The following is a 25525-nucleotide window of genomic DNA, read 5'->3' as shown; positions in this document are numbered from 1 at the left end:
GAACATTTTGTTTCTTGGCGAGGAACATGAAAAAAGGCCACCTAGCTATATATTAGCCTAATAACCATCCTTCCTGTCACTAGGGCAAGTGAGCTTAAAACTGTCTCAAAATTTTCCTTATTTTCTCTGATCCATCATTATTTAAAGAAATATAATAAAAACACTTAATACTCAAAAGCATATATTTAAAATCCTGTCTGCTTAAGGGATTACACTTAAATGTCACTTCTAAAAAAAGACTTATCTAATTTCACCATTGTCTCCCTGAAAGGTTAAGCATGTAGAACAAAATTAATGCTTATGTTGATGTACAGATTATCTGTCTTGTCATTCAGTTTGATATTTTTCACAGACTATTTCAATGAATGACAGATAAATTGCAGTTACAACTGATTTCTGGATTTTCCCTCAAGAAAAAGGAAATAGAGGGGTTAAACCACCTCAGGAGCTGTAATTTCAAAACATTTTTAAAGGCTGGGGATTTTTGTAATAGACAGATATTTGTGTTTTGGGGAGAGAGCAAACTCTACGGTACATGGTGAAAATTTGTTTGTTAATATGCAAGTCTTAAAAAGCAATGACTTTTTTGATAGAAATAGCTTAATGCTCTCTCAAACTCCAGACAGGCCTTCACATGCCTCATATTTATGCAGATGTGACAGACTTAATGCTTGAATGACACAATTTGCATTTTCCCTCTCAGGAGACACTGTGTTAGTGCTTGGGACTGGAGTCTTGGCAGTGCACACTAAGCTTCATAGGGAAAGTCCCCAGCTCTCTGGGATTTGGGTGGGGGAATGTGTTCTCCTGCAGTCATTCCCAAAGACTAAACTTATGTAAATAAAGTTGCATCAAGTTCTTCCGCCTCCACTTGCCCCACTCAAGCTTATTTATGAAGTACGTTTCCAGTCAGATTATATTTATTCAGAACAAGCTGTTCCTGACCCACCATGGTGTAATGACTGGATTTGTGACTGAGGGAAGAGCAGTGGCTGTTTGCATGGATTTTAGCAAGGCTTTTGACACAGGCTCCCAGGTTTTTTGCACCAAGTTTGGGCTAATATGGTCTGGATGGGGAGGTAAAAGCCTGATTAGATGACGAGGCTCAGAGGGTCATGTTTCCTGATTGGACCTGGATGCCTGTAGTGCAGTACGTCTGTTCTGGAACCTGTCCTGTCCAATGGCTTCACCAGTGGAGCAGTGTGCTCTCACCAAGTTTTCAGATGATACCAAGCTGGGGGGATCAGGCAGTATACTGAGGTGTAGGGCTGCCAGCCATAAGGACTGGGACAGTCTGGAGGAATGGCACAGCAGGAAACTTACGAAATTCAACCAGGACAAATGCCAAGTCTTGCACGAGTGAAGGAAGGAGGCCCTGCAGTGATGTAGGCCAGGACTTACTGAGCCTGGTGAAAAGATGTGGGGGGACACAACCAAAGAGCAGCCACCCAGCACCCATGGGGAGGTGGCAGGAGATGGAGATGAGCTCTTCTCAGTTATTCTTCAGGAGAGGATGAGAGACAGTCATCATTAATCGAAAACAGAGACCAATTATAAGGAAAACTCATTCCCTGTTGGGACAGTCAGGCAGTGGCACAGGCTTCCCAGAGATGTTGTGCATCTCCATCCTTGGAGGTTTTCAACATTGGATGAGGTAAACTCCTAAGCAACCTGTTGTAGCCTTATGACTGACCCTACCTTGGAAAGGGGTTTGGACCACAGATCTTCTGAGGTTATTTTCCACCTGAATTATCCTGTGGTCCTAAAACAGCTTCTGATAATGAAGTAGTCTGTGATTACAGGATTTGTTTCTACATATATATAGCTCCTGTATTAGTTGGGAGTGGCAGATCAAACTTGAAGCTCCCAGAGTGTTTTTTGGAAGTGGACTAAGACCTCTGACGTGTGCATTGACAGTGGGCTCCAGAACACTGGCTGGTCTGGAATACAGGGAGTGTATAATCACCCAAAGAATGAGATGTTGCAATAAATTTCCAAAATGTATTTGTTGGGGGAAACTGCTTAAATAGTTCTAAAATACAGCTTGATAAATTTATGGACGGGATTATGGGATACGATTGCCAGCAATGGCACGGAAGGAATTCAGTGACCTAGGAGTGTGTGCAAGCTTACCTCTTCTGTTTAGACAAATTCAAGGCCAGCTCCTCATCTTCAAAGATAAATAAATGGAAAATTAAATATGGTAAATATTGTAAATATTTCATTGGCACTTCATACTGTGAAATCGAAAACAATCTTTTGCCAGTTCGAAGTTATTAGAGTTTGTAGCTGTGAGGCTTGATAACCATGATAATAAATGGTATTTATATTCCAGTGTAAAATGGAGATCAGAACCAAAACGCACAAATATGGACAAACCTAATTAAGCTGTGATTGGTTTATTCATATCACAGCAGCTGAAGGCTATATGATAAACAGCTTCAAAGCAGGTGCAGCATAAGTCATTGGCTTCATTATTAAAGATTGACATTTTATTCAAGCCCAAATTAAAAAAAGGAGATTGTATACAAATTGGTATTTCATCACAACAAAACCCTAATTTTCTTCATGAAGTAATTGCATAGTTCCAGTTTGTCATGATAAATCAAGCCTGAACCCAAGCACAGGAAGATCTAAAAAAAGTCAAAGTGCTCTTCATGATGCATGGTCCAGGATATAACCTTGTGAGAGTCAAATGTGGAATAGTAACACATGTATTTATAGCCAGGTCACAGAAACCTTTTATAGCCAACCACGGTTTCAGTGGAAGGAAAGGCATGTCTCCACAGTAATGCACTGTACAAAGGCAGCATTTTTCTATTCAGATATACCTGGTAAAGATCCGACTGCAGTCAGAGGAGCCACAGTCAAAGTTGTGTTTGTATGTCCTTCAGTTTTAATAAAGCAGCAATCCACAATCCTAACAGGGACATTTCATACTTACTGTGAGGATATATGGGGTGCTGCTGACCTCCTGCAGCAGGTTTGGGTATGGTCCTGAGTGCTCATGAAGGGATGAGCCTTAAACCTGCAATCTGGAGGGAAGAGCTGCATGTCCCACTGCTGCTGGTGCCACTGGAAGAGCGTGCAGGGAGGAAAATCCCCACAGCATGGCTGGTGTGCTCCTCACAAGTGCAGTCAGATGAGATGGGCTATTATGGGCTAATCTGGGAGCAGTAAGGAACAATTTTGTTTTCACTGCACAGCACCATAAAGCAAATAAATAGTGCTTAGCCTATAATGAAACTTGATAAAACTCTGTTGAGTGATATCAGGATTGATCACTGTAAGCTGACGTTATTTCCACATTCCTCCAAAAATCTGCCCAGTGCAATGTACAAAGCACTGGCATGATGCCAGAGTTTTTCAGCTCTTAAGTGTTACTAACCACCAGAACTGCAACTGGAACATAGATGGTAACTTAAATATATATGACAGAAATATGATACTGGGAAAACAGGACAAGAAAAACAAATTTGAAAGGGGATAACATTAGTTAATGTTATGACTGAAAACCTCTTACAAGTTCCCATGAATTAAGTTCACATTGGTTTACATAAAGAAAATAAAAGATTGATTTTTTTTAAGGTTTATTTTATGTACTGTGCCAGTGTCCTGTGCATAGAATGCTGCCTGGTAGGCACTTGATCAGAGTTACTGGTCTTAAGGAAGTAAAGGCTTATTTCAGTTGGCTAAACTGGGATATACAGTTCTGTGTGAAATTCTGAGTTCACAGCAGCCAGGACAAAATGGGGAAAGTGTTGCTGAAATCCTTCAGGACACCTGACAACAACAGGCAAAAATGTGAATATGCCAGAATGTCTCCAGTGGCAGTAGATGTCTATCTTCGGGCAGTATAACTGAACTCTAAACATGTATGTGTTTTACAGGGTAAAAGGATATAGCATGGTTATAGAAGTCATGAGTGTTTCTGAGAATTTTTCCATAGGGATTTGGGAAGGAACTGTTTCATCTACTGGCACAATCATGCATTGCAAGTATTGATCAAGGAAAAATTTATTTACAGAGATTTTTCAAATACAAACATAAAATAGCACATATCATATATATATATTTTACAAAAATGAATATTGAAATAATAAACATGGTACAGCACAATACAACATCAATGAGCTAAACATAACAGCAACAGAAATCTATGTCTGGAAGAAGTTTGCTGTTAGTCGTACATAACCAACAGAGCTCTACAGTACTGTGAGTGGGATTTCCAGTGGACGGGAAAACGTCCATTTACTGCATTTCATAAAAGGACTACAGGAAGGGTACATATGCCAAGTAATTATGTTGCATTTTGTAATAATGCTGAAAACACAGAGGCTTAATAAAAGTTATATAGGGCTGAATAAGCAGTGGATAAATGTTTGGGGAAGAAAAATGTGTAGAGATTATACAAAATACTGATAAAGTGGCTTATTGGTCCTTTTTATTAAGTTTAATGTATAGATTAAAAAGTGTTGCAACACCGAGTCTTAAACCACCAGAGAGAAGTAAAAAAAAAAAGGAGAGGAAAAAAAAAAGGAAAAAAAAGAAGAATCGCACCAAAAAAAGTTTCCTCTCTACTTATTTTGTGCCATGGTCAACATCTGTGCGTGCATGTGTGCTTTCGGGAGCGCCACACTGAGGGGCTGCCAGGCGCTACCCCAGCACGCAGGCACTGCCGCCCCTCACCAGCCTGTCCAGTAATTGGTGCATGCAGAATTTCACCATTTGCCAAAGCAGAGTTTTCCTTGCTTATATTTTTGTGGAGCAGATCCTGAGCAGGCTTGGGTGAGAGAGCCTGTCCCTGCCCAGCCTAGCTGGGTGGCTTTGCACCACCCTTCACCTCCCTGCCACCCTGGGCCGCCCGCCGTCCCACTCCTGAGAGAAAGCACTTGAAAATTCCTTGTCCGTTGTTGTTGTCCAGCAGACCTGGGCGAGCCAGGCAGGGCCCCTGCCCGGGCCGGCTCAGTAGGGGTATTGCTTCTGCTTCTTGCCCGAGAAGCAGGCGAGCCAGGTGCACACCAGCATGGCAGCCACCGCGCCACCGCCCGTGCAGTAGTAGGCCCAGCCGATGTGGCAGGTCCCTGCAAGGCAAGCAGCAGGACAAAGGTCAGCATTAGATGGCGGGGAAGGGCCGCCGCCACCACCCTCCCTTCTGCCCTCCCAGGAAAACACTTCTGAGATTTCAGCCCACTTGTATGCCAACCCCAGACAGGGAACGCGGGGCTCAGGCTCAGGCTCTGCCACTGCAACGGTGGGGCTTGAACCTGGATGCGGCTGAGAACTGCTGGGTGACCATAACCCAGGGCGTGGGGGACCTGCTCACATCTCCCACACACAGGCATCGAACCTGACCATCCACAAAGGAGTGTGGTGTCAGGGGATCACCTGCATGGGGGCTGCTGTGGGAATGGAAGCATAGAGCCCAGAAATACAAAAATAGACAAATTTCCCTATCCCCACCCAAGGTCACAACCCATTAGTGCAAACTTCAGTGATCTTCTGTCTAATGAGTGTCACAATATGGCTTTGAATCCAATTAAAGACGTCAGCATCTTTATACAGTCAAACTGATCACCAGTAAATGGTGCTGGGGAATCCCACAGTGGACCATAAAGTGATTACTTCCCTTTCAGGCACTGTGCCTGCAGTAGGGGATGAGACCAGGAAAACAGCAGCTGCAGCAGGGAGGAAGCCTCTTTAGAGATCTCCAAAATCAAGGAAATGGCTTCTGCTACTCCACAGGATTTTAACCCATCTCAAGGCGATTTTCACTTGGGCTGCATCATCTTTGTCTTTTTTGAGTGCTTGGGACTTGTTACCACTGAGGTTCTTCCTGTGTTGTTGACATCTTGGGTGATATCACCCTGCTTTGAGCAGTGAGTGCTCTCAGTAAAGCACAAGCAGCAATGCAACGCTTCCTTCCCAACCTTCCCAAAACCAGCAGAAACCATTCTTTCCTTCAGAGACCAGAAGGTATCAACAGAGTTTCCATCTAGAAATAGGTGGTATGTTGATATTCTGTCCCAATGCCATGCCCGAGGGCTAGCTTCAGGTTCAGGCAATTATCAACTCAGCTAATCCTGCCTTAGGCACAAGAAACACAAAATGTCTGCTCAGCTTAATACGTCCAAGGCATTCGCATGCCTCCAGGCAGACAGCATTGCCACTGACTGTCTGCAGGACATTGTCTGGCAGGCTTTGTAAGGAGACATTAGTGGGAGGCAACACTTATGCTCCTGGTCACTTTGAAGATCTCAGGCTGACACCACAGCAGGAAACATAACACTTGTGTCATTTTTGTCTTCATAACCCTCCCAAATTTTTATTTAAAAAATACCCAGTGAAACAAAGATCCTGATGTGACCAAGAGGACTTGAGGAGCTGTGTGGCCTTGGCTTGAGCTTACTAGCCTCTCTCCTTAATGTGCTCAAGCAGACAAGAGAGATTTACTTGGTTTTGTCATCTAGTTGTGCTCTGAAGATAACACCATTCTTCGCTTCCTTACAGAAGACAACACAGAGAGTCTGACTTCCTGAAGAGAAGGACATCAGAAACCCCGGAGAGCTGTCAAATGCCTGGCAATGTCCCTGATGCTGACACTTGCCCAATCACACTGCAGTCCGTGGAGAGGCCTGTCTCTGGGCCACCTATTGCTTTGCCTGTATACACACCCTGTCCTTAGCTTCTGCTGCTGTTTTCAAAAACAAGCCTACACCAGTTCAAACCCACTGGATTGCTTTGAAAATGATCACATTTATACCAGCATAGGGTGTGCTACAGCATTTCTTGTGATAAGATGGACTCAATCCGATAGGTCTCTGTAAACTGTGAAATATTGCAAAACTACTAGGGAATTGTAGTTGCAGCTTGAAAAAGTAAATTTTTCTCATCATGATGTTTCCAGGTAGAGAAAATAAATGTCAAAATACTACCTTAAAAAGAGTTTAAAGATTCACCTGGTAGCCTGCCCAAAGCTGTAACCTAAGCAGGATAGAATGAAGTAAATTTGACCTTTTACATGGTGTGATTTCAACTTTTGTACCTTGGCAGTGGGAGAGAGCATGTGTGATACATATTAAGAAGAAAGAACTGTTAAATCAGTGTCAGAGATGTGTTCAACAGATACAACACACACGTTCACTCTTGGCTGAAGAGAATAACATTTATTTCTCCATACCATGCTCCATTTACCCAAAGGACCACTGCCCTACTTAATGCTCTGAGGCACGGCAGGCAGGCAGCCTCTTGATCTAACAAATGCAATGTAGTTCACAAGTGTGAGTTGAGTCAAGATGAACAAATGAAAGAATGGGAGAGCAGGGGAATGGATGAAAGAGCTGGGAGCTTGACCTTAGAGCAATAATAACACAGCAATAAACCTGGCCATTATTTCCAGCCCATGTCAAGAGCAATGGGAGGCCTTGGATAGAATAGCTTGATCTGTACTTGGATGATGCTGAGCAGAACAGAATTTCAAGCTGTTGTGCTGAAGAAGAGCCTGCAGCAGGGCAGGTGTCTGAGGGTATAGGACTTAGCTATACTTTTCATTCCAAGTATAGTAAAGTATAGATACAAGGCCAGAGATAATCCATCTCAAAGGTACCCATTGCAATGAGTGCCTACACTGCATAGCCACGTGTCAAAATGAAACAATGCCACCCCTTTTATAACCCTATATTACACAAGGAGGAAAACATTTTGGAGTTATTTTTTCTGCTTTGGTGTTCTCATTTTACCCCATGTATGGCCTATTTTAGTCTACTGCATCCTAAAGAAAGATTGTTGGTTATCAATAATTGGGTAGTTTAATTGCAGTTTAAATTGTAAAATGACTTCTGCTTCGTATTGATATAAAACACTCATTTTAAAAGGAACAGGAAGCTTTATAAAAAGCAGAGTTGAGATGGTATTACTGCACTGACATCAGCAAGACTTGTCATGTATTCAGTGGTAAGCAAATGGTGAAGAGATTTGCAGAACTGGGGCTTAAATTCAACCATCAAGTAGAGCAGTTTGCATTCATGAAGCATGTCATGTAAAAGATTAGAAATCCAGTATTGCAGTTCCCCCTTTTTTTTTAATGTCAAACTTCTAAAATTAAAAGCAACACTGCCTAAATACTTGATAGAATTAAAGCAGTTATTGAAACCATGTCAATTTTCACACACACATAAAAATGCACAGCAGCTTTGTTGTTTTTCTTAAGGATGCATTGGAATACACACACACACATATACATATATATATATATATATATATATATAGGCAGAAGAGCGCCCATCCATTGAGGGTGTGGAGATGCAAGCAAGAATGTGTACATGTTCTTGCTCCTAAGATGGGCTAGATCTGGCTTTGTGCCAAAGTAAATTCCCAGCAGCTGAACTGGTCTTCTAGCTGATAAGAGATGACGTGCATCACAGCAGCTTGCTTTTGTGCACAGAACCGGTGTTGCTTTTAACAAACCAGTCTTCACCTGACAGGTCAGTATGGAGGGAGAAACTGTGCCTTCAGCACTTTGTTAATTCTAGATTATTTTTTCTTTTTTTAAAAGAGAGCACTAATAATTGGAGCTCTTGGTTGTTCAGTGAAGCAGGACTGTCAAAGTTGTCTCAGGTAAATTTGTAGCCAGCCATTAAGAACTTTTTTTTCACCCTTGTTTTAACTGGGATTGGCAGCAAGAGTGTGTCAGAATGAACACTGAAACAACAGACCATGGATCTTGAAGTTATAGGGATGGATGGCCATTTTCCAAGCAAGTAAAAGAATGAAAGACTGGAAACATTGCACTCTTTTTTATGAGGATTGAGAAAAATCATGGTCCCTGAGGATAGAGGACAAAAATTACGGTGAGCAAGGACACTATCAAAAGAAGATTTACAGAAAAGAGTCCCATGGAACATAAGACAATATTTACTAAATCAAAAGAAATCAGTAAATGTGGAAGGGTAGTTCTGCAGTGATAAATGTGCTTACTAAAATGCACTTCCATGCCTTTTCCTGATTTCTAATGTGATCCTCAAGGGCATGATATGCAACCCCTTGCTCCCCTTCTCCTCTTGACTGTATAGGCAAATAAAGATTAAGACAAATTTGGGAGTGAGTAAAATTTGGCAGCAGAAAATATGCAGATACTTGTTCTACCATGGAGCTGTGCCAGGATCCAGTTGCCAAAACATAATTTTACTAAGATTTCTATTAATCATGTCTTATAAATAATTATCACATATAGTTATCGAGGTCTTGGAAATAACATATGGTTTAATCTAAAATAACCAATAATTGCCACTTATGAAAAAATATCATGAATATAAAAGTGTCTTGGATGCAAACCTGTTAATTGCAAGACTTAGCATCTTAAATATTTGTACCTTTTTTGCTGTTAATTTTAAGACTATCCTGGACTTGCAGTCTGGAGTATTTGGCAACCTCTAATCAATTAACCTTAAGTATAGCCTATTTTCCAAGATGAAGGAGAAAAGGTTTCAGAATTAGCCAGACTGTAGAATACAAATTACATACCTTCAAAAATAAAACCTACAATTCCTACTTCCAAGAAGGTGTGCAGGAATTCTAATTAACAGGTTCACATGAGAGTACAGTACTATAGAGAATGTGAATTCATATAATCAATCAGGGTGTTGGAAAAGAAATCAGAAAAAAAAATAAGGAGTGTGATTCTAAGGGGATATACTGGGATTTGGAAATATGAAAGATCTAAATGAACGTAAAAGATAATTAGCTAATTAATAAGAAGGCAAAATTATTTTGAAACAAAGCCAAGATAAATTAAATAGCTGAAGATCTTTTTCTTGACACAGCAACAATGAAAAACTGTCATGTGAAATCAGCTGCAAAAGCAGGAAGAGAAGTTGAAACTTGGAATGAGTCCAGAAAGAATTAAAGTAGTTATGTAAAACAAAGAAAGAACACTATATAAGGTAAAACTGCAGCCCAGCAAACAGCCTGATACATAATAATTAATTCAATGGAACTGGTTACTTTTTCTGTTGCACAGATATGACTTTCTCAATGGTTTAATCTTTTTAAAAAATATAAAATTTTTAATGCATATATATTTTTTCAAGCTATTTTGGTAACTTAGAATTAGTCTGTAACTAAATGCATAAAATTTCATAAAGTTCTGAAGTGTAAAAAAGTGGAGAAAAAAAGCCAACTTGAAATTCTTTAGTCCTGCTGTATGCAGACACTCACTCATGATCAAATCGTCCTTTCTTTGGAGGATCACATAATTTTGTTTAATCAAACCTCAAATTTGCTGTAGGTGTGCATTTATCATGAAGCAGTGAGGGAGAAACCAATACCCAGTGTCAATTACAATGCCCAAATTCCCAAGAGCAAATAGCTTACGTGCTGCTAATGAGGAGCTCTCTCAACCTCCGGCAAGAAGCCAGCAGAAAGCTCACCTACTGCAGAAGTGAAATCAATTTCACCTCTCTGAACATCCACAATGCCAAGATTCACAATGGAATAGAACTCCAGACTCCCTTCAGAGATGATGAAGAGGAAAAATCACTTACAAAAGTGTGTTGTATTTTCTCTTTAAGTAAATATATATGGTACAGCAGGTGAGCCCTGCTCTAGTAGCACCTATTTTTCTCCATTTTAACTAGGAAGGGATTCAAAGCAACCAGTTCAGCTGCTCTTTTTGAATAATAAAGAGCACCAAATACTTGCTCCATGTGGTTTGAGTCCCTTTCTGGATGCTCCTGATTATGTCTACTGACTGCAGAAGGTTCTTGCATGACCATGTCTAATTCTGGTAACAATGGTATATGCCTTATCATAGAATGATAGAATGGACTGGGTCGGAAGGGACCTTAAAGATCATCTGGTTCAACCCACCCTGCCATGGGCAGGAACCTTCCACTAGACCAGGTTGCTCAGATCCTCCAATCTGGCCTTGACCACTTCCAGGGATGGGGCATCCACAGCTTCTCTGGACAACCTGTTCCTGTGGCTCATCACTCTCATAGGAATGAATTTCTTCCTAATATCTAAACCTACTCTTTCAGTCTGAAGTGATTCCCCCTTGTCCTGCTCTTGTAAATAGTCTCTCCTTATGTTAGACAGAATATATGTGGACCTTGATATAGTCACCAAAAGCTTACAAAGATTTAAGAATGGAAGCCGTTTGGGTAGCACTAAAGAGGAAATGTTTCTTGATGGAATACTTCCTTTACTAGCACGTAGTTTACTCAGCCATTTTTCTAAGAACTCAGCAGCTGCAGCTCAAGTATGCTTGTAAAGGTTGTGCTCAGCCCCAGTCAAAAAAATGAATGTGTGAAATCTCCACGCTCTTTGCAGAGGATCTGCAAACAAGAAAAATGCTTTTTTCAGCTAGATTGCTCATAAAAAAACACCTTTGAATATTTTCCCTGTAATAGGTCTCCAACAAATTGTCCTCCCTTCTAAATCCTTTTCTTGATTCTTTAGCACTCTATGTCAACACTCAGCCAGATGCTGAAATGATGCCACCTAAGACAAATTAAATAGTTGACAAAGCCTTTTTTACATCCACAGTGCTTTCTGTGGGGCTTTTATGCTGTTTTAGTAACTGCACTGTTTGCTTTGAAAGTGCTTTGGAGATCATTTACTCTAACATTTCTACAGCAAAAGTAATTATCAAGTCAAGAGTTTTCTTTAAGATATTTCAAGCCCTCTAAAACTGGCAAAGGGGAACCTTAATAATAATGATATTTGGAAACAGAGATCCATCAAGAGAGAAGTTTCTGAGAGCTTTTGAGGCTAATCCAGCTGCTTGTTTAGTTCAGGATGGGAGCCAGGCTTTTAAGTCACTCTCTAGACAGTGACTTTGGCCAGGTGAGCCCTTTCACGGCAGTCCACAGATAGATGGGCTGCCACAGACAGCAAGCAAAGGTGTGTACTTGGAGCTATCTGCTTTGGTTGCTGCTGCAGCTGGGCCCCCAGGTTAAGGATATCTCTGACCATGAAGGCATAGATAGAGCTACCATATTTCCTCAAGGAAAGAAAAGGTTTTTCCAAGTAGTTCAAAAAAAGTTCCACTAAAAATGAGTTTATCTTAAATTTTGTGTCTTCATTCTGTCAGGTTAATAAGTTAAGCATCTAACACCACTTCACACATCTGGTGTTTGGGAAGTGGCAGCTGGTGGCTTGTGATGACACGAATCATCTGTGTTTCAATAAGTGACTTTTACTCCAGATAAACATTTTGCTGCTTGGGCTCCTAGATATTGGGCTTGTAGTGCTGTTTCACCAGATGCCAACTGAGGCTCAATTTTGCGAGTTAAATTGAGCATGACCTGACCTCTCTGGGACCTTCTGTGGAACTTGGCTGCCTGTGCACCCATCAAAACAGAAATCAGTATGTAAAACTGAGCAGTTTCCACATGCACATCCAGGGAAATCAATGGCCTAAAATAAGGGTCACATTGCTTTTAGACATTCAAAACCAATACAAATGTACTTACATGTGTACACTCACATTTCCCCTTTAAAACAGGCATGCAAGTTCAGAAGATTTCTTCACGCAGGTGGAATATGCAGAATATGGAAGCTTTTGCAAATGTCTTGTGCAGTCTTCATTTTAGTGCATATTCTCACCTTAATGCAGACTCCCTCACTATAATGAATTTCCTGATAAAATACTAATTTTTCATTTGTTTTTCTAGTGTGTTACATTTAGAAATGAAAACAAAATGGTATTAGTGCCTCTAGCTCAGCAAAATTGAACGTGTGCTATATGATATGCCAGAATGACGGTTACTTTTGGGAAACTGCCTGCTAATTCCTTTTGCAGACCCAGGGATTTTGTAGATCTGACTCACTTTCACACCCTTCAGTCAGCAGCTCTGTCCTGCTGTGCCACATCACTGCTGCACTAAATGGGCCCACAGGCAACTCTGATGCGCCAATAATGCAACATAACAGTAACAGTCTGCATGGTGACAAGAGATTAGGATTATCTTGATCCATCCTCAGTGAAAGGCAGTCCCTTTGAGCACTGCTCATTTCCTACTCCAGTCTCCACCTCAGGCACTATTAGCCTGTTGCCAAATTAGAGTATGGACTTTGACTTGGTCAATGAGCAAGCAACTGTGCTGGTTTAAAACACAAACACCTCTTTTTTTTCTTGCCCCTATTTATTTATATTGCCCTATTTCTAGGAGTTAACACCCTAAAAACAGTGGTAGATGTCTCCTGTTCATAATCTAGTGTTTCAGTGGGAACTCTGCTCCATCCGTGATGGGATGCTGCATTATGGAGCAGGCCTCCAAGACCTTCATACAGGTCATGCTGACTGCTCGGAAGCTGGGAACTACAAGCAGAGCAACACAGCACAGACCTATCATGGCCTTAACCTCTCAACAAGATTTGCAAGAGGTCATTTGTCAAAGGCCTAATCTATCAGTGTGCTTCTTTTCATGATGGCAAAACCATATTTCTAGAGAAGAGCAGGGAGCAAGCCCCTTTACAGGTGCACCAGTCTCTGTCTTTATGGAGGTTATTCCCCATCCCCATTAGCAAAACAGCTCATCTATTGAATGTAATTTAATCAACAAATGGAGTTGTCCTTGGCACAGTATCTTCCTTTGAAGAATAACTCCTCTTTGTCAGAGATGGAGCTGTACAACCACTTTTATTTGATTGAAAAAAATTAGCCCAATTAAATACATAAATGTTTAAGTAAATCCTTTGGACATAGTTCACTTAATAAAAACCAAATAAATATCCATTTTTAAAGAGAGCTGTAAACTGCTGGGCATTTCACAGTGCCAGCTCAGGTTTTCTAGAAAAGAATACTCAAATCCACTTAAATTAAAGGCATAGTTATTTTTCCTGCAGCCTTTTTATATATTGCTTTGGAATGTACGCAGAAATGTGTGTGTGTTTGGCAAGGGTGGAGGGAGGGGTCCCCTCTTCACAATATGGGCCATCTCAGCACTATTTGGAGTGCCTATTAGTCTAATGCCTTTTCAGAGTGCCTGAAGACATGGAGAAGCATTTCTTATCTAGCACACCCACTGAAGATTAGGCTTTTTTTCTGGGTTCTTAGCATTGTTATTTATTTATTCTCTCTAGTTATGAGCACGTTATGGGGGCAGGGGTTTGTCATGTTTTCATTAAGCAAAAATCTTTATTTAATTACTAATTCTAGTATATTTCTGGTTGACATTACATATCACAGTGCACAATTCAGCTGCTTCTCAAGAGAGTTCTTGCAGTTCCTCTTCCGTACCCGCCTCTTGTTCTTCTTCATCCTCCTATAATGTAAATTGCAGCTCCTGGCTTTTATTTTCTACCTTCAACCTCAACCATTTTTGCCCTCACTTTTTGTAAGTCCAAAACAAATACCAGTGCTGAATTCCCACTTTTGCTGGCTCTGTGGTCAAACCTGGTGAGCTTTGACCCTCCTTTCCCAACTGTACACACACTTTCCCTGTGGTCCAGGCTGCAGCACTTGCTCTGCCATCCTGGAAGAGGAGGCTGAATGCTGTCTGCTGATCAGCATTCCTGTGAACACCCTCTCCTTTTAGAGTAACCATGTGCTAAATTACCCTCCCTGTGTCATCCTCACTGGCACCCACAGCAGCAGGGGATGCAGGACTAGCACTCCCATCATCAGCTTTTCTCCTATTAGCAAACCAGTGCAGGGTTCACAGTAGCTCAGATTTTCTGAGAGCAGATTTTAAATGCAGCATGGTTCTTCAGACAACTCATTTCACGGGCTCAGGAATAGAAAGTATATCATTGCAGCTTAATCAAATTAAATATTCAAATGAAAGCAATAATTACTTAAATTTGTCTTGAGACTTAGTAAGATTAAGTCTTTGAAACATCATTTTTGGCCTGTAGGCTCTAATGAGTATGCCAGTCTCTAATGATTCAGAAAAGACCTAGAGGGTTGGGGTTATCACCAACCAAGAGGTATTTATGAAAGACGAGCAGCGTGGTTATTAAATGGCCCTCGGACAGTACCTCTTCTTTACAGATGGTTTTGATAACATACCATCAAACAGACACTGACATTAAGTAAAAAAAAATCATAGGCAAGCATTTAAGTTCACTGCCAATGTACATGGAAAGGAGATGTTTAATGGCAGAGAAATCACTGCAGCAAATTTCAGCCCTCATTATGATCTGTTAATTAATGTGTTGACATACGATTGCAGCAGATCAGTGAAACCAGCACTGCTGTCAAGTCTAGGCATGTGCAACACATGGGCTGTGTGCTCCAGCTCCAGAAAACAGTCAGAGCACTGTGTCTTCACAGTTAATGCAAGACTTCTCATGGGCCTCATGCATACCTGGAAGGAAAGCTGCCAGCTGACATTTTTCACATGGGATTCTTCACTGACTTTTAAGGCAGAGTGACTCAATTTATGCAAATATCTAACTCATGAGTCAACACTGAGACAGTGAAGGTGGTCTCAGAGACTCTAGTCTGTGTGGACATGACAGTGTTTAAGGTAACAGTTTGTACTGCCTAAATGTTGTCTTCAAAGGGCTCACACTGCCACAACACCCACCTTCTGTGACTCTGCAGAGAAATAACCTGGAAGGTAACACCCTTCTGCACGTGGCAACAAACATGGGACACAAGCTGGAATCCCAGAAGCACAGCTGCTCACATGCTTGTCATGGAAGAGCAGGAACCAGTGTGCACCAGTGAGGTGCTAGCTGGCCTTTCAAAGGGTGCACTGCTCCATGGGCTGGCCAGGAGCTACTTCAGGCTTCCACACAGGATTGGCCATGGGCAGCAACGAACCTGAATCTTCCCTGCAACAGTTACCACAGAGTTTTGCCTAGTCTTTCTACTACATCCTTTGACACACCCTTCCATGGAGCTGGGAATCTTAGTTCTGGGACATTTTTTTTTCTGCTAGTTAACTATACACTTCTGTTCTTATTGTTCTCTCTCCTTTGTGTTTAAATCTTTCTATTATTAGGTGAATAAAAAATTTGCAGGAACTTTTTATACTTCCCTGAAGAGCAAATTTAGTATCAAAAGAACAGAAGGATAGTAGAGTTCAGAATAACAAGGTAAAGCTTTCAGAGCACATTCCACATCCCCTGAGCAACACCATGGGCGGTTGCTGATGAGACATCAGTGGCACTGTAGTGATGGGTGCTGATATTGGTTATAAGAGTTTCTGGTCCCCTGCCAGATCAAATGCACTCAAAACACCACAAAAATTCTGTAGGGGCAACTGGCCTGGAACATCTCTCCCAAAGCAGTATTTCTTTATCTTTCAACCTCAATTCATTTGCATATCTTGACAAGAAACACCTCTGAGATGGAAACAAATCTCCTTACTCCTGAAAAACATCAGTGTAAAATCAAGAGATAATGCAGCAGGTTTATCTTTAACCCTAGGAGACCATTTTTGTCTACTATTCCTTGCACTGGGATTACTGTCAGGCCGTGCACAAGTCCTGCACACACAGCCATGGAAAGAAGTTCTAAGCTTAACTAAGGTTTAGCTTGCAGAGGCTGGAAATGGGGAGTTCTCTATGTTTAAGAGCAGAAGCCCTCGAGTCTGTGGGGGGTCAAGGTGTTCAGTCTCTTCAGGATTGCAGATCCCCCTCTTCCTCAAGCGACACAGGGTCAGAGAGCACTTACAGAGAAGGGTATCAGCAATTGCATTGATCTTTCCTGCTAAATAAGGATCTGGATGAGCATTCAAATCAGATCCTGACCATCCACACTGTTTGATCCTCAGGTTGCTGCTGTTTTCCTTGTTTTCTAGAACCCCTCCAGAGAAAGCACAGGTGTGAGCCTGGTTTGGCTGCATCCCTGGCTCTCATTCCAGGCGCAGTGCCGTCATCAGCAGTAAGACAAGTAACTTGTTTGGGAGAAAGCAAACATAGGGTGAAAGTGTTATTTGCCAGCTTCCCAAGTATGTGAGTAACATACAAATACACTCTAGGCTTGTGTTAGAAGGCCATAAACATCCCAGAATTCAAAGACAGACAATTGCACTCACGGAGAATTACCCTGACCTGCGCTGTGATGGGATGCCTCTATCTACCCTGTCAAGATTTCCAGGAGTGTTAGCTCCCATACTGCAAGACTATTAAATCTGATTTATTTCCTAAAATATGCATCCATCCATACATTTTCTCTTATAATGTTCTGTAAAATATTTCCAGAGATCTATCTGAAATCCCCTGCCTTGGCACCATACCAGAATTATGCAATATGAATAGCCTACCACACACAGGTTGCTTCCCCAAGCCTGTGCTTATGTCCTAGTTTGCTTTTATGGCCAACACATAGAAGAGCCTAATGTGGCTGAAATGCCCTGGTGATGACTCACCCAATTCAAACTGGTTGGAAAGGTTACCACAGGTTTGTCTGACTTCTTCACTGTCCCAGCCAAGAGGATAGAGGGCACAACCAGAGCCAATCAACAAACCTATGGAGAGAAAAGGAAATAAAAGTTTATACAAGCAATTGCCGTTAGCTTATACACAGGCTGCCACTTGGGAATCAAAGTGTCAAACTGCAATTTGGGAATCCCACAGAAAAGGTCTCTTCTTCCCTTAAAAACAGATGAAAACCATTTGGACTGCTGCCTTCTGCTGCAGTTTTAAAGCTGGTCTGTGGGCTGGAGCCAGTCTGAGCAGTTCAGCATCAGAAGCCACGCTCAGCTTCTGAAGCTTTTATCTGAGAGCTTTTAGACTCCTCTTCAACTCTCCAGAACAGCTAAATATGCAGTTTGGAATACACAACGTGTGGTTAAAAAGAAGTGTGTTAATGATAGCATTTACAAGCTGATTGCTTCTGATTAATTAAAATAACAATCAACCAGGGTCCATCAAGGTTACATCAAGAAAACTGACAGTTGTGCTAATTTGTTGCCATTTTGCTTTGTTTTTCACTCTTTCAAAAGCAAGGGAATAATGGTTTCATACCACTTGATCAATTCATACCACAGGTACACACTCCACAAAGTTTTCTTAATTCATTCAGCTGAAACAACTGAGGTCTTGAGTCATTTACCTGTTGTCATACTTGGTTTAACATTCACAAGATGCTTTGCTTTCTCCAGCCCTCATGCTGCCCCAGACAGATGTGTTTTGGCAAATCCTGTCCCTTCACAAGACCTTGTTGGGAATCAGCAATGCACCCATGCACCATGTCTATTTTGCAGAAGTGGCATTTTTATCATATTGCATTCTCAGCTGTCACTGCAGCAGCTGCCAAAAGGCCGATGTAGCTGGCAAAGCATTTTACACAGACAGCCTAGAGAGAACATTTCAATGTATGTTACAACATTTTAATGTTGCTTCCTTTGTGTCAGATCTTATTTACGAGACTGGAAACAAAGCACTATGTAGATAATGGGCGAGGGGCATCTGACACTTCACAGGCTGTAAAGCCAAGCAAGCCCTCCCAAGGTTTGCAGGGGTGCCTTTTACCTGGTAGGCAGAGCACAGGGCTTCAAGCCCTACAGCTGTCACTTGCTGACCTTGGGCATTATCTCTTCACCTCACATCACCTTGCTCCTCCTCTCTTGACAATAAAGAGCATGTGCTCCCTGGCAAAGCACTTCTGCTGCCCTGCTCCCAGAGCAGAAAAGCCCTGGGTGTTGTGACAGAGACACTGTGGACATCACACCAGTCTAACAGGAGTCCTGAGAGGGATTTACTCAGGGCTTGGAGCTTGCTGTACCTTTCTACTGTCTCCATTCTCCAGATACCTAAGCTTCTCATATTGCTGATGTTCCTGTAAAATACAGTAATCATCTTACTATGTTCTTGATTTGCTCAAAAACACACCTGAACAAGACATTAAAGTCCAGAAGTGGTATCTCATCTTTCTTCAAAAGATGTTTAATGCTCTTAGCATCTTGGCTGCTAACAAAGTAGCTCAGCAGCTTCTCTGCTGCTCCTCCAAGCACACCTGCCCCTGGTTTAAGCCCAGTATTAACTCCTTGGATCTCCCTCCACTAGGTTCAAATTTCTTCTCACTGCTCAAGCCTACTTCTTCCTTCCCTTGTTGAGCAGTCATTGCCTGCTCCTGCCTCCAGATCTGCATCACATAATGAAAAAGAAATCCCTGAGGCAGCCCTCTCTCAGATGGTGCATTCACCCAACAGCTGTGACAGGAGAAAAGCAATTAAGGACATGTGAATGCTAGGTATTTTCAGAACTAATCTGGGTATGGTTGCTTCTAATGTCCTCACTAATAACTTTCACAGTATCATTTGATTTTTTTTCCCCTAGGGCCATAGAGCTCAGGGCAGCTGGTAGAATCCATGTAAATGAGAACCACTTCTAATTCTCAGAAAGGATGTTTCTCAGACAAGAGAATTTAGGCCAAAACTGGGTCTACATTTGTTAAAGATAGCCTAAGACTCTCATAAAGCCCCTGTTGATTCTCCCTTGAACTGTTAAAGCAAGAAAGGTGTTGTGAAGCACAGAGAGCATGAGTGGTGTGCTAGGAAGGGGCAGGACCCCATGGGGCAAGGAGGAACATCATCACCGATGATGAATGTCTGGGGAAAGGAGGAAGAACACATAGATGCCAAAGACAGCCTCACAGACCAGTGGACTGTGGCAGCCCCAGCCAGTCCTGCAGTGGTTCTGACCCCTTCCCACACTGCTCATGGCACCCACAACACAGCCAGTGCCAGCCCAGGCAGCCACAGCTCAGAAGCCGCTCTGGCCTAAAGTGAGCTGCCCTGGCCGGGCTGTTTGCAATCAGCTTGTGTACTTGAACAGACTGTCTGGGAGACCTTGCAAATGCTCAAAGGGCTCTGTTGTGAGGGGCAGGGAGATGTGTGCAGGGGGTAGGAGGGAAGGCAGGCTTGCACCCGCCTGCCTTGGACCAGATTAAACGGCAGCCAGCCCTTCCTCACAAATAGGTCCTGGGAAAGCCTTCTGCCCAGTTCTTCCAGGAGAGCACAACAGCAGCACTGCAGGCAAGTGAAAGGACTATTAGCATAACAATGCTGCTCCTCCAAACCCAGAACAAGCTCTTACTCAGCCCTTGCCAATTACTCTCCTCAGGTGGCAAGAGTGCCTAGTGCCCACTGCATTCACAGACTGTTTGTTTTCAGCTCTCTTTAGGTTTTATTGCAGCAACAGGTTGTTGTTTGGGTTTTTTCCCATGAATGTTGCTCACAGCACTTGCCACTGCCACTCTCCAAACACAGCTCATCCTTTTCCAAACATGGGTACCTGTCCACTCTTTCTGCCTCTGATGCTACACTGGATCAGTGATCACAAACTTTGGCAATTTATTTCCTTCCGTATTCAGACTCCTTCAGCCCCCTGTCACACCTCTTTTCCCATTTCCGTACACCCATGTCTGTAAGTTCAAAGCCCAGTTTCAGTGAAAATAAATTCTGGGGTTCGGTCAAAAATTCCTTAGCAATGCAATATACTGTAATGTTGAATTGCTCCAAAGGAGCTCACATATGGATGATTGCCCTTAAAGCCATTCCAACACCGCCTAACAACCAGCCCACAGCATCCACCACTGAGCCTCACCATTAGCTGTGCCTCCTAGAAAGAGATAAACCAAATAAGGGAAAACTATGTCAGAAAGCCTCCCTACCCCAGGGACAGATGGCTCTCCAGCTGGGTACTGGCTTTATCAGTGCTGAGTTTCACTTACGGAGTACCAGTCACCGAGCAGTGCAGCTTCTTTTCCGACTGCAGGCTGCACTGACTGGGATGATCAGATCAAGTGGGAAACTCCTGCCTATTGCTGGTGCTGCCACATGACCCCAAAGCATGAGTGGCAGCATGCTTATGTGCAAACAACAAGGTACAAAGCCATGAGCAAGCTCACACGCTTCTTTTAGTGAACACAACTTTCAGAGCCCACGGGTTTGTGTTCCCATCTGGCAAAAAGGCTTATGCCTATTAATATTTGTTTTGTCACAGGTACCAACTGGCCACAGGACTTAAAGCTGTTGCTCTGACATGTCCTTTAACATCACTGGTTTTCAGCTGGTTTCGACTGACCTTCAGACAGTTCCCTTTTGTGGTGCATATGCACCTGTTGCGGATTTACGTCTATTGACAAAACACTTTTGTCCTCCAGTACTTCTTGCAGGCAAGGTTCAGGCCAGGATCAGGGGTTTGCCTGTTGTAACCACTGGACTCTGCCTAGCAGGCTGCTGCTCCCTGAGAGCTCAGCGAGGGTTTCCTAGGGCCATGGGATCAGTCGCATCCCAGAGTCCATTTCGATCTGGCTCCGGCAGCCAGCAGCGTTACAACACAGTGGATGGTAAAGAAGGTAGAGAAGGGTCTCTCATGAGGGTTTGAGATGGCTTTAATCACATCTTGTCCCCCCAATGTTCAGAGATAGAGAGACAGCATGGTCTGGGTGCGGGGTGGTTTTGTCAGGGGCCCAGGGGGGATCCCTGGGCGGGGTTGGGGTACAGGAGCAAATAGGGAGAAACTGAGGAAGTGGCCAGGGCTAGGGCAGGGAACAGGGGGAACAGCACAGAATCAGGGGGTTAACAGACTACTACATTTGCCTTCAGCATAAGACTTCCACAAAGATTTAGAGCCTGTTAGCCAGCTAGAAAAAGTTTCACAAGTTTTACTTTATGCCTGGAGGTATATTTATATGTATGAGCATATGTGTGTCACATCCCATTGCTTTCAGCAGGATTCTACATGACTTCAACAGGACTGATGCTGCCTCGGTCTGCATGGGCACTGAAGCTGGGAACTGGCATTTCAGCTCCCTTATTTTATGCACTGAAAGTGTGGGGTGTGCCTCAAAGCCCATGGTGTTAATAGGACTTGGACAAAAGCCCCTCAGTCCCTTCCCTCCCTTCTAATCCATCCATGCCTGTTTGTAAGCAGCTGTGTGGATCAGATCCTGCAAAAGCAAAAAGGCTGCGTACTTTTACCTTACTAATAATTCATACATGGTCACAGCCAATTTATTTAATCACAGAGAATGTAGATCCCGCTGAACAGCTGCATCCTCCATTGAAAGATCCAAGCTGAATCCAAGGGCTGCAAACCCAGTGGAAATCATTAAGCTAATTTTGCAGCTTCAGCTCAGAGCAGTTACTAGTTTAAGTCAAGAGTCACATTCTGGCCTGCTCTATTGCATTTAGCCAGCTATGCTACCCAGGACACCACACCCATCTTTACAGCTGCTTAAAATGCTTAGGATGCCTATAACATTTTTTAAAAAAGGAAGAAAACCAAAACCAACAATGTCCTGTAATTACCATCCCCTGTCATCTTCCATTATCCACTACAGTCATTAAAAGAAATTGAAAGGGGAAGAAAATATGCAGATCCATAAATGGCACCTTCACAAAAGGGGCTGCAGCCTCCAGGTATGAGGGATCCAGTCAGTGGGACAGGGTGAGTCAGCAAGTGGAGGTGCTGGTGGCACACAGCAGCTGTTTTAGATGACGTACCATGCACCAGTGGAGGTGTCGGCACTGTCACAGACCAGCTTTTCTGGAGAGGTTCCATATTTGGGAATGAAACAGGCTCCCTGCCCTGGTCTGTGAAACACTGCTATTGTGAATGCTGCATCTGGCTCAATGTGCTAGCAAGGCATGGGGAGAGACATGCAGGGCTGACTGAGAGCAACCAGATTTGGCAATCCAAAGCTGGAATTAAGACCTTGGCTTCAGTATTTAACACGGTCCCAGACAGCCCCTAGGCTCTTTGTGTGGTCCATGCAGAATGATGGATCCCTTCAAAAAGTAGTCTAAAACCAACCTATGAGGCTAAGTGAGGAGCTGCCCAGACCTACAAATTCTAAAACTACAAACCAGGGGGTCAGACAGTGGATGCCTCAATATTAAACCATCCAGAGTAATCCTTGTCTCTCCCAGATTGCCTTCCCTGTCACTCTTGCTGTGAGTATAATGCATGATCGTATTTTAGTAACAGTTAGCACTTGAAAGATGATCTTGTCTGTCTGGAGTGGTGCTTGTGATTGAAAATAATTACATATAACAGGTTCTGCATATGGTGGATGCGGCAGGGAAGGGACAGTAATTACACTAGTGGCTTGGCACAGATCTAGGTCTCGTCTTTGAAGTGATAAAGAAATGATTTGTGGCATGCAGCAAACGGCTTACTCCAAGAGGTAAAATATTAACCACTATTAATATCTCCAAGAATAGCCTGGATATGAGCAAGTCTTGAACAATAAATACAGAAGGATTAACAAACCAAGAGATGTTAACCAGATTTTGCTGTGGGCAAAATGACTGCACTCATAAACACCAAGACCTATCAGTAAAAGCCAGTGCACAACAAAGGAAACTTGCAAATCCTTGTGGTGAGCTATCCTCAGATTGCTGCTGTGGTTTCAATGGGAGCCTCCACTCAGGACCTGATGTGCCTTAAATAACCCATGCAGGCATCACATCATAAATTAATTGCAACTGTCCTGACCGTTCATAGCTGAAAGTCCTGTTTTACAGACTCGGCTCTTCCTCTCACTTGTTGAGGGCACAGCATTCCCTGATTGCTAAATGGCTCATCCTTGGGTTTTTTGTCAGTCCATTTGATCATTGCATCAAAAGCCTGTTAAATAAAGCCAAACCTTCCAGGGTCTCCTTCCTTCTCCCTCGCATAGGGCAAATCTAAGCACATGATTCAGCTAAGTCTGATGATGAAAGCTATCAGTTTGATGAATAAAGAGAGATGGTGATGGCAGTGAATGAGGCACTTAGCTTTGGACTCAGCCTCAGAGTCTTGCTGCTACAAAATGCATTTTAAAATGGAAACTAAACCCGTGGTGGCTTTCCTTGATTATGGGCTTTTCAAGAGCTTTTTACATGCATTCATTTTTTGTACATCCTCAGCTCCAGACACTTACAGCCTATGAATGCAGTGAAATGGACTGCTGGGTACCATAAAGGCCTCCTCGCCCAGCAGTTAGAGGGGTCTGCACTGCTGTAACAGGGACCCTGGGAAGGCTCTGAAGAAGGAAGGAGCCCTTCACCGTGCCTTGTTATTGTAAAAACCCAATTTGTATTTTCACTTAGAAAAATAAAAGGAATGGGCCAGACTTGATATAAGTACTGCAAAGAGAAAATAAAACTGGAACTGAAGGTTGCTTTTTGTACAGTCACTTTTTAGTGAGAAATGCCTACTTCAAATTATCTTCCTCCTTGCTCTCCCCCATCATCTACTTTTTCTTCTTTTATTTTCAGACCTGACCAAAAAGAAAACTTGCCTTTTTTTTTGTTTGTTTTGTACAGAAATTCTAATGTATACTGTTCATCTGACAGATATTCAGGCCATATGGAGAAGCTGACAGACAATAATTTAGAAGTCATCACTTTCAAGACCATTTTAATGATGATTTTTCCTTTCACTTTTTTTTTCTCTATTAGCCAGCCTGAATCTTCAAGGATGATAGAAAGTTTTCACATTCCCATCTGTCACTTGAAGGTACAGTAATCTTGACAAGCAAAACAAAACCAATTTTTAGATGCAGCACGGACTTTCACTATCTGGTTCTTGTGATTTAACAACTCACCTCACTTTAATGATTTTAAAGCATTTACCTGTCATAAAAGTGACTCCAGAGTGTGAAAGTAAAGTGCAGCTGGCACCTGAAGTTGTCTGCTGCCTTCAGACATACCTTAGCCAACAAAAAACATGGTTAAAGAAGAATTGGTTAAAAACTGAGATGCGAAATACTTCAGTAGACACGGCTTCTGAAGTCCGTTCAAAGAACCCTCCAGGAGCTGATACCAAGCAAGCAATGGAGTGATAGAAGTGGGTCAGAATAGATTAAGACAAACTCCAGAGCCTGGGCAGAGCAGCAGCACCCAAGAGAAGAAAGAGGGGAGCAGGGCCGTGCCAGCTGCAGGCAGCCTGGGTCCCATGCCCGTGGGAGTCCAGCCTCAATTCAGTTAGTGAGGGACAGTGTCTTTATACTGACAGCTCTTCGCCCAGAACATCCCTTCTTTGGGGTTACACTTCTACCTGCTCTCATCACCATCACTTTGTTCTTTGATTTCTCTGTTCTTCTGTTAGAGAAATGTTATCACACCAATCCATTACTGTTAGTATCTGTCCCTCAGGAAAACCAGACATGGAGCTGAAATGGGCTTTTACTAGGATTAAACACAAGATCAACACTTTGGGCAAAAGTTCTACCTTTAGTTAGTAGTCACTGAACATGGGGCATTTGACTGGTTCCTTACTGAGCCTGAGCTTAAAGTGCCTCATTTGAGAGAGGGAACAATCCTGTGAATTCTCAAATGTGAATGAATTCAGTAAGGGACTCCCTCATCCCAATGTCTGGGCAGCAGGGGCACACAGAGAGAAATAATTCTATGCTGCACCAAATTTCTTCCCATTCCTCCTACAAGGGTCATGACACATGAGACAGCAAGTTAGTTCAGGGTTTCACTCAAGGTCAAGGTGTTTCTGCCACAGACTTCCTATAGTGGGACATTAGAGGGACTCTTACATGCAAAGCAAAATGAAGCATAAGAACAAGAAAAACCAGAGAGAATACAATGCTACAACCTTCACCTTGCAGATCCTACCTCCAATA

General features: G+C 42.6%; 1 protein-coding gene across 1 annotated transcript in view; it reads right to left on the bottom strand.

Moving 5' to 3' along the window:
• Positions 1 to 3999: 3999 nt before the first annotated feature.
• LHFPL6 (LHFPL tetraspan subfamily member 6) overlaps positions 4000 to 25525 on the bottom strand; it is a 139073-nt gene continuing 117547 nt past the window's right edge. The window contains exons 3-4 of the mRNA XM_042014321.1: positions 17325 to 17423; positions 4000 to 5084 (exon numbers count right to left, since the gene is read on the bottom strand). Of these exons, the coding sequence (XP_041870255.1) occupies positions 4966 to 5084; positions 17325 to 17423 (218 nt within the window). The 3' untranslated portion in view covers positions 4000 to 4965. The remainder of the gene's footprint in view (positions 5085 to 17324; positions 17424 to 25525) is intronic.

The sequence above is a fragment of the Corvus kubaryi genome, unplaced genomic scaffold (assembly GCF_017639235.1).
Source record: "Corvus kubaryi isolate FWS band 111438036 unplaced genomic scaffold, C.kubaryi_AGA036_p1.0 split1-65, whole genome shotgun sequence".
Taxonomy (NCBI): Eukaryota; Metazoa; Chordata; class Aves; order Passeriformes; family Corvidae; genus Corvus; species Corvus kubaryi.
This window is presented reverse-complemented; position numbering and strand designations above follow the sequence as displayed.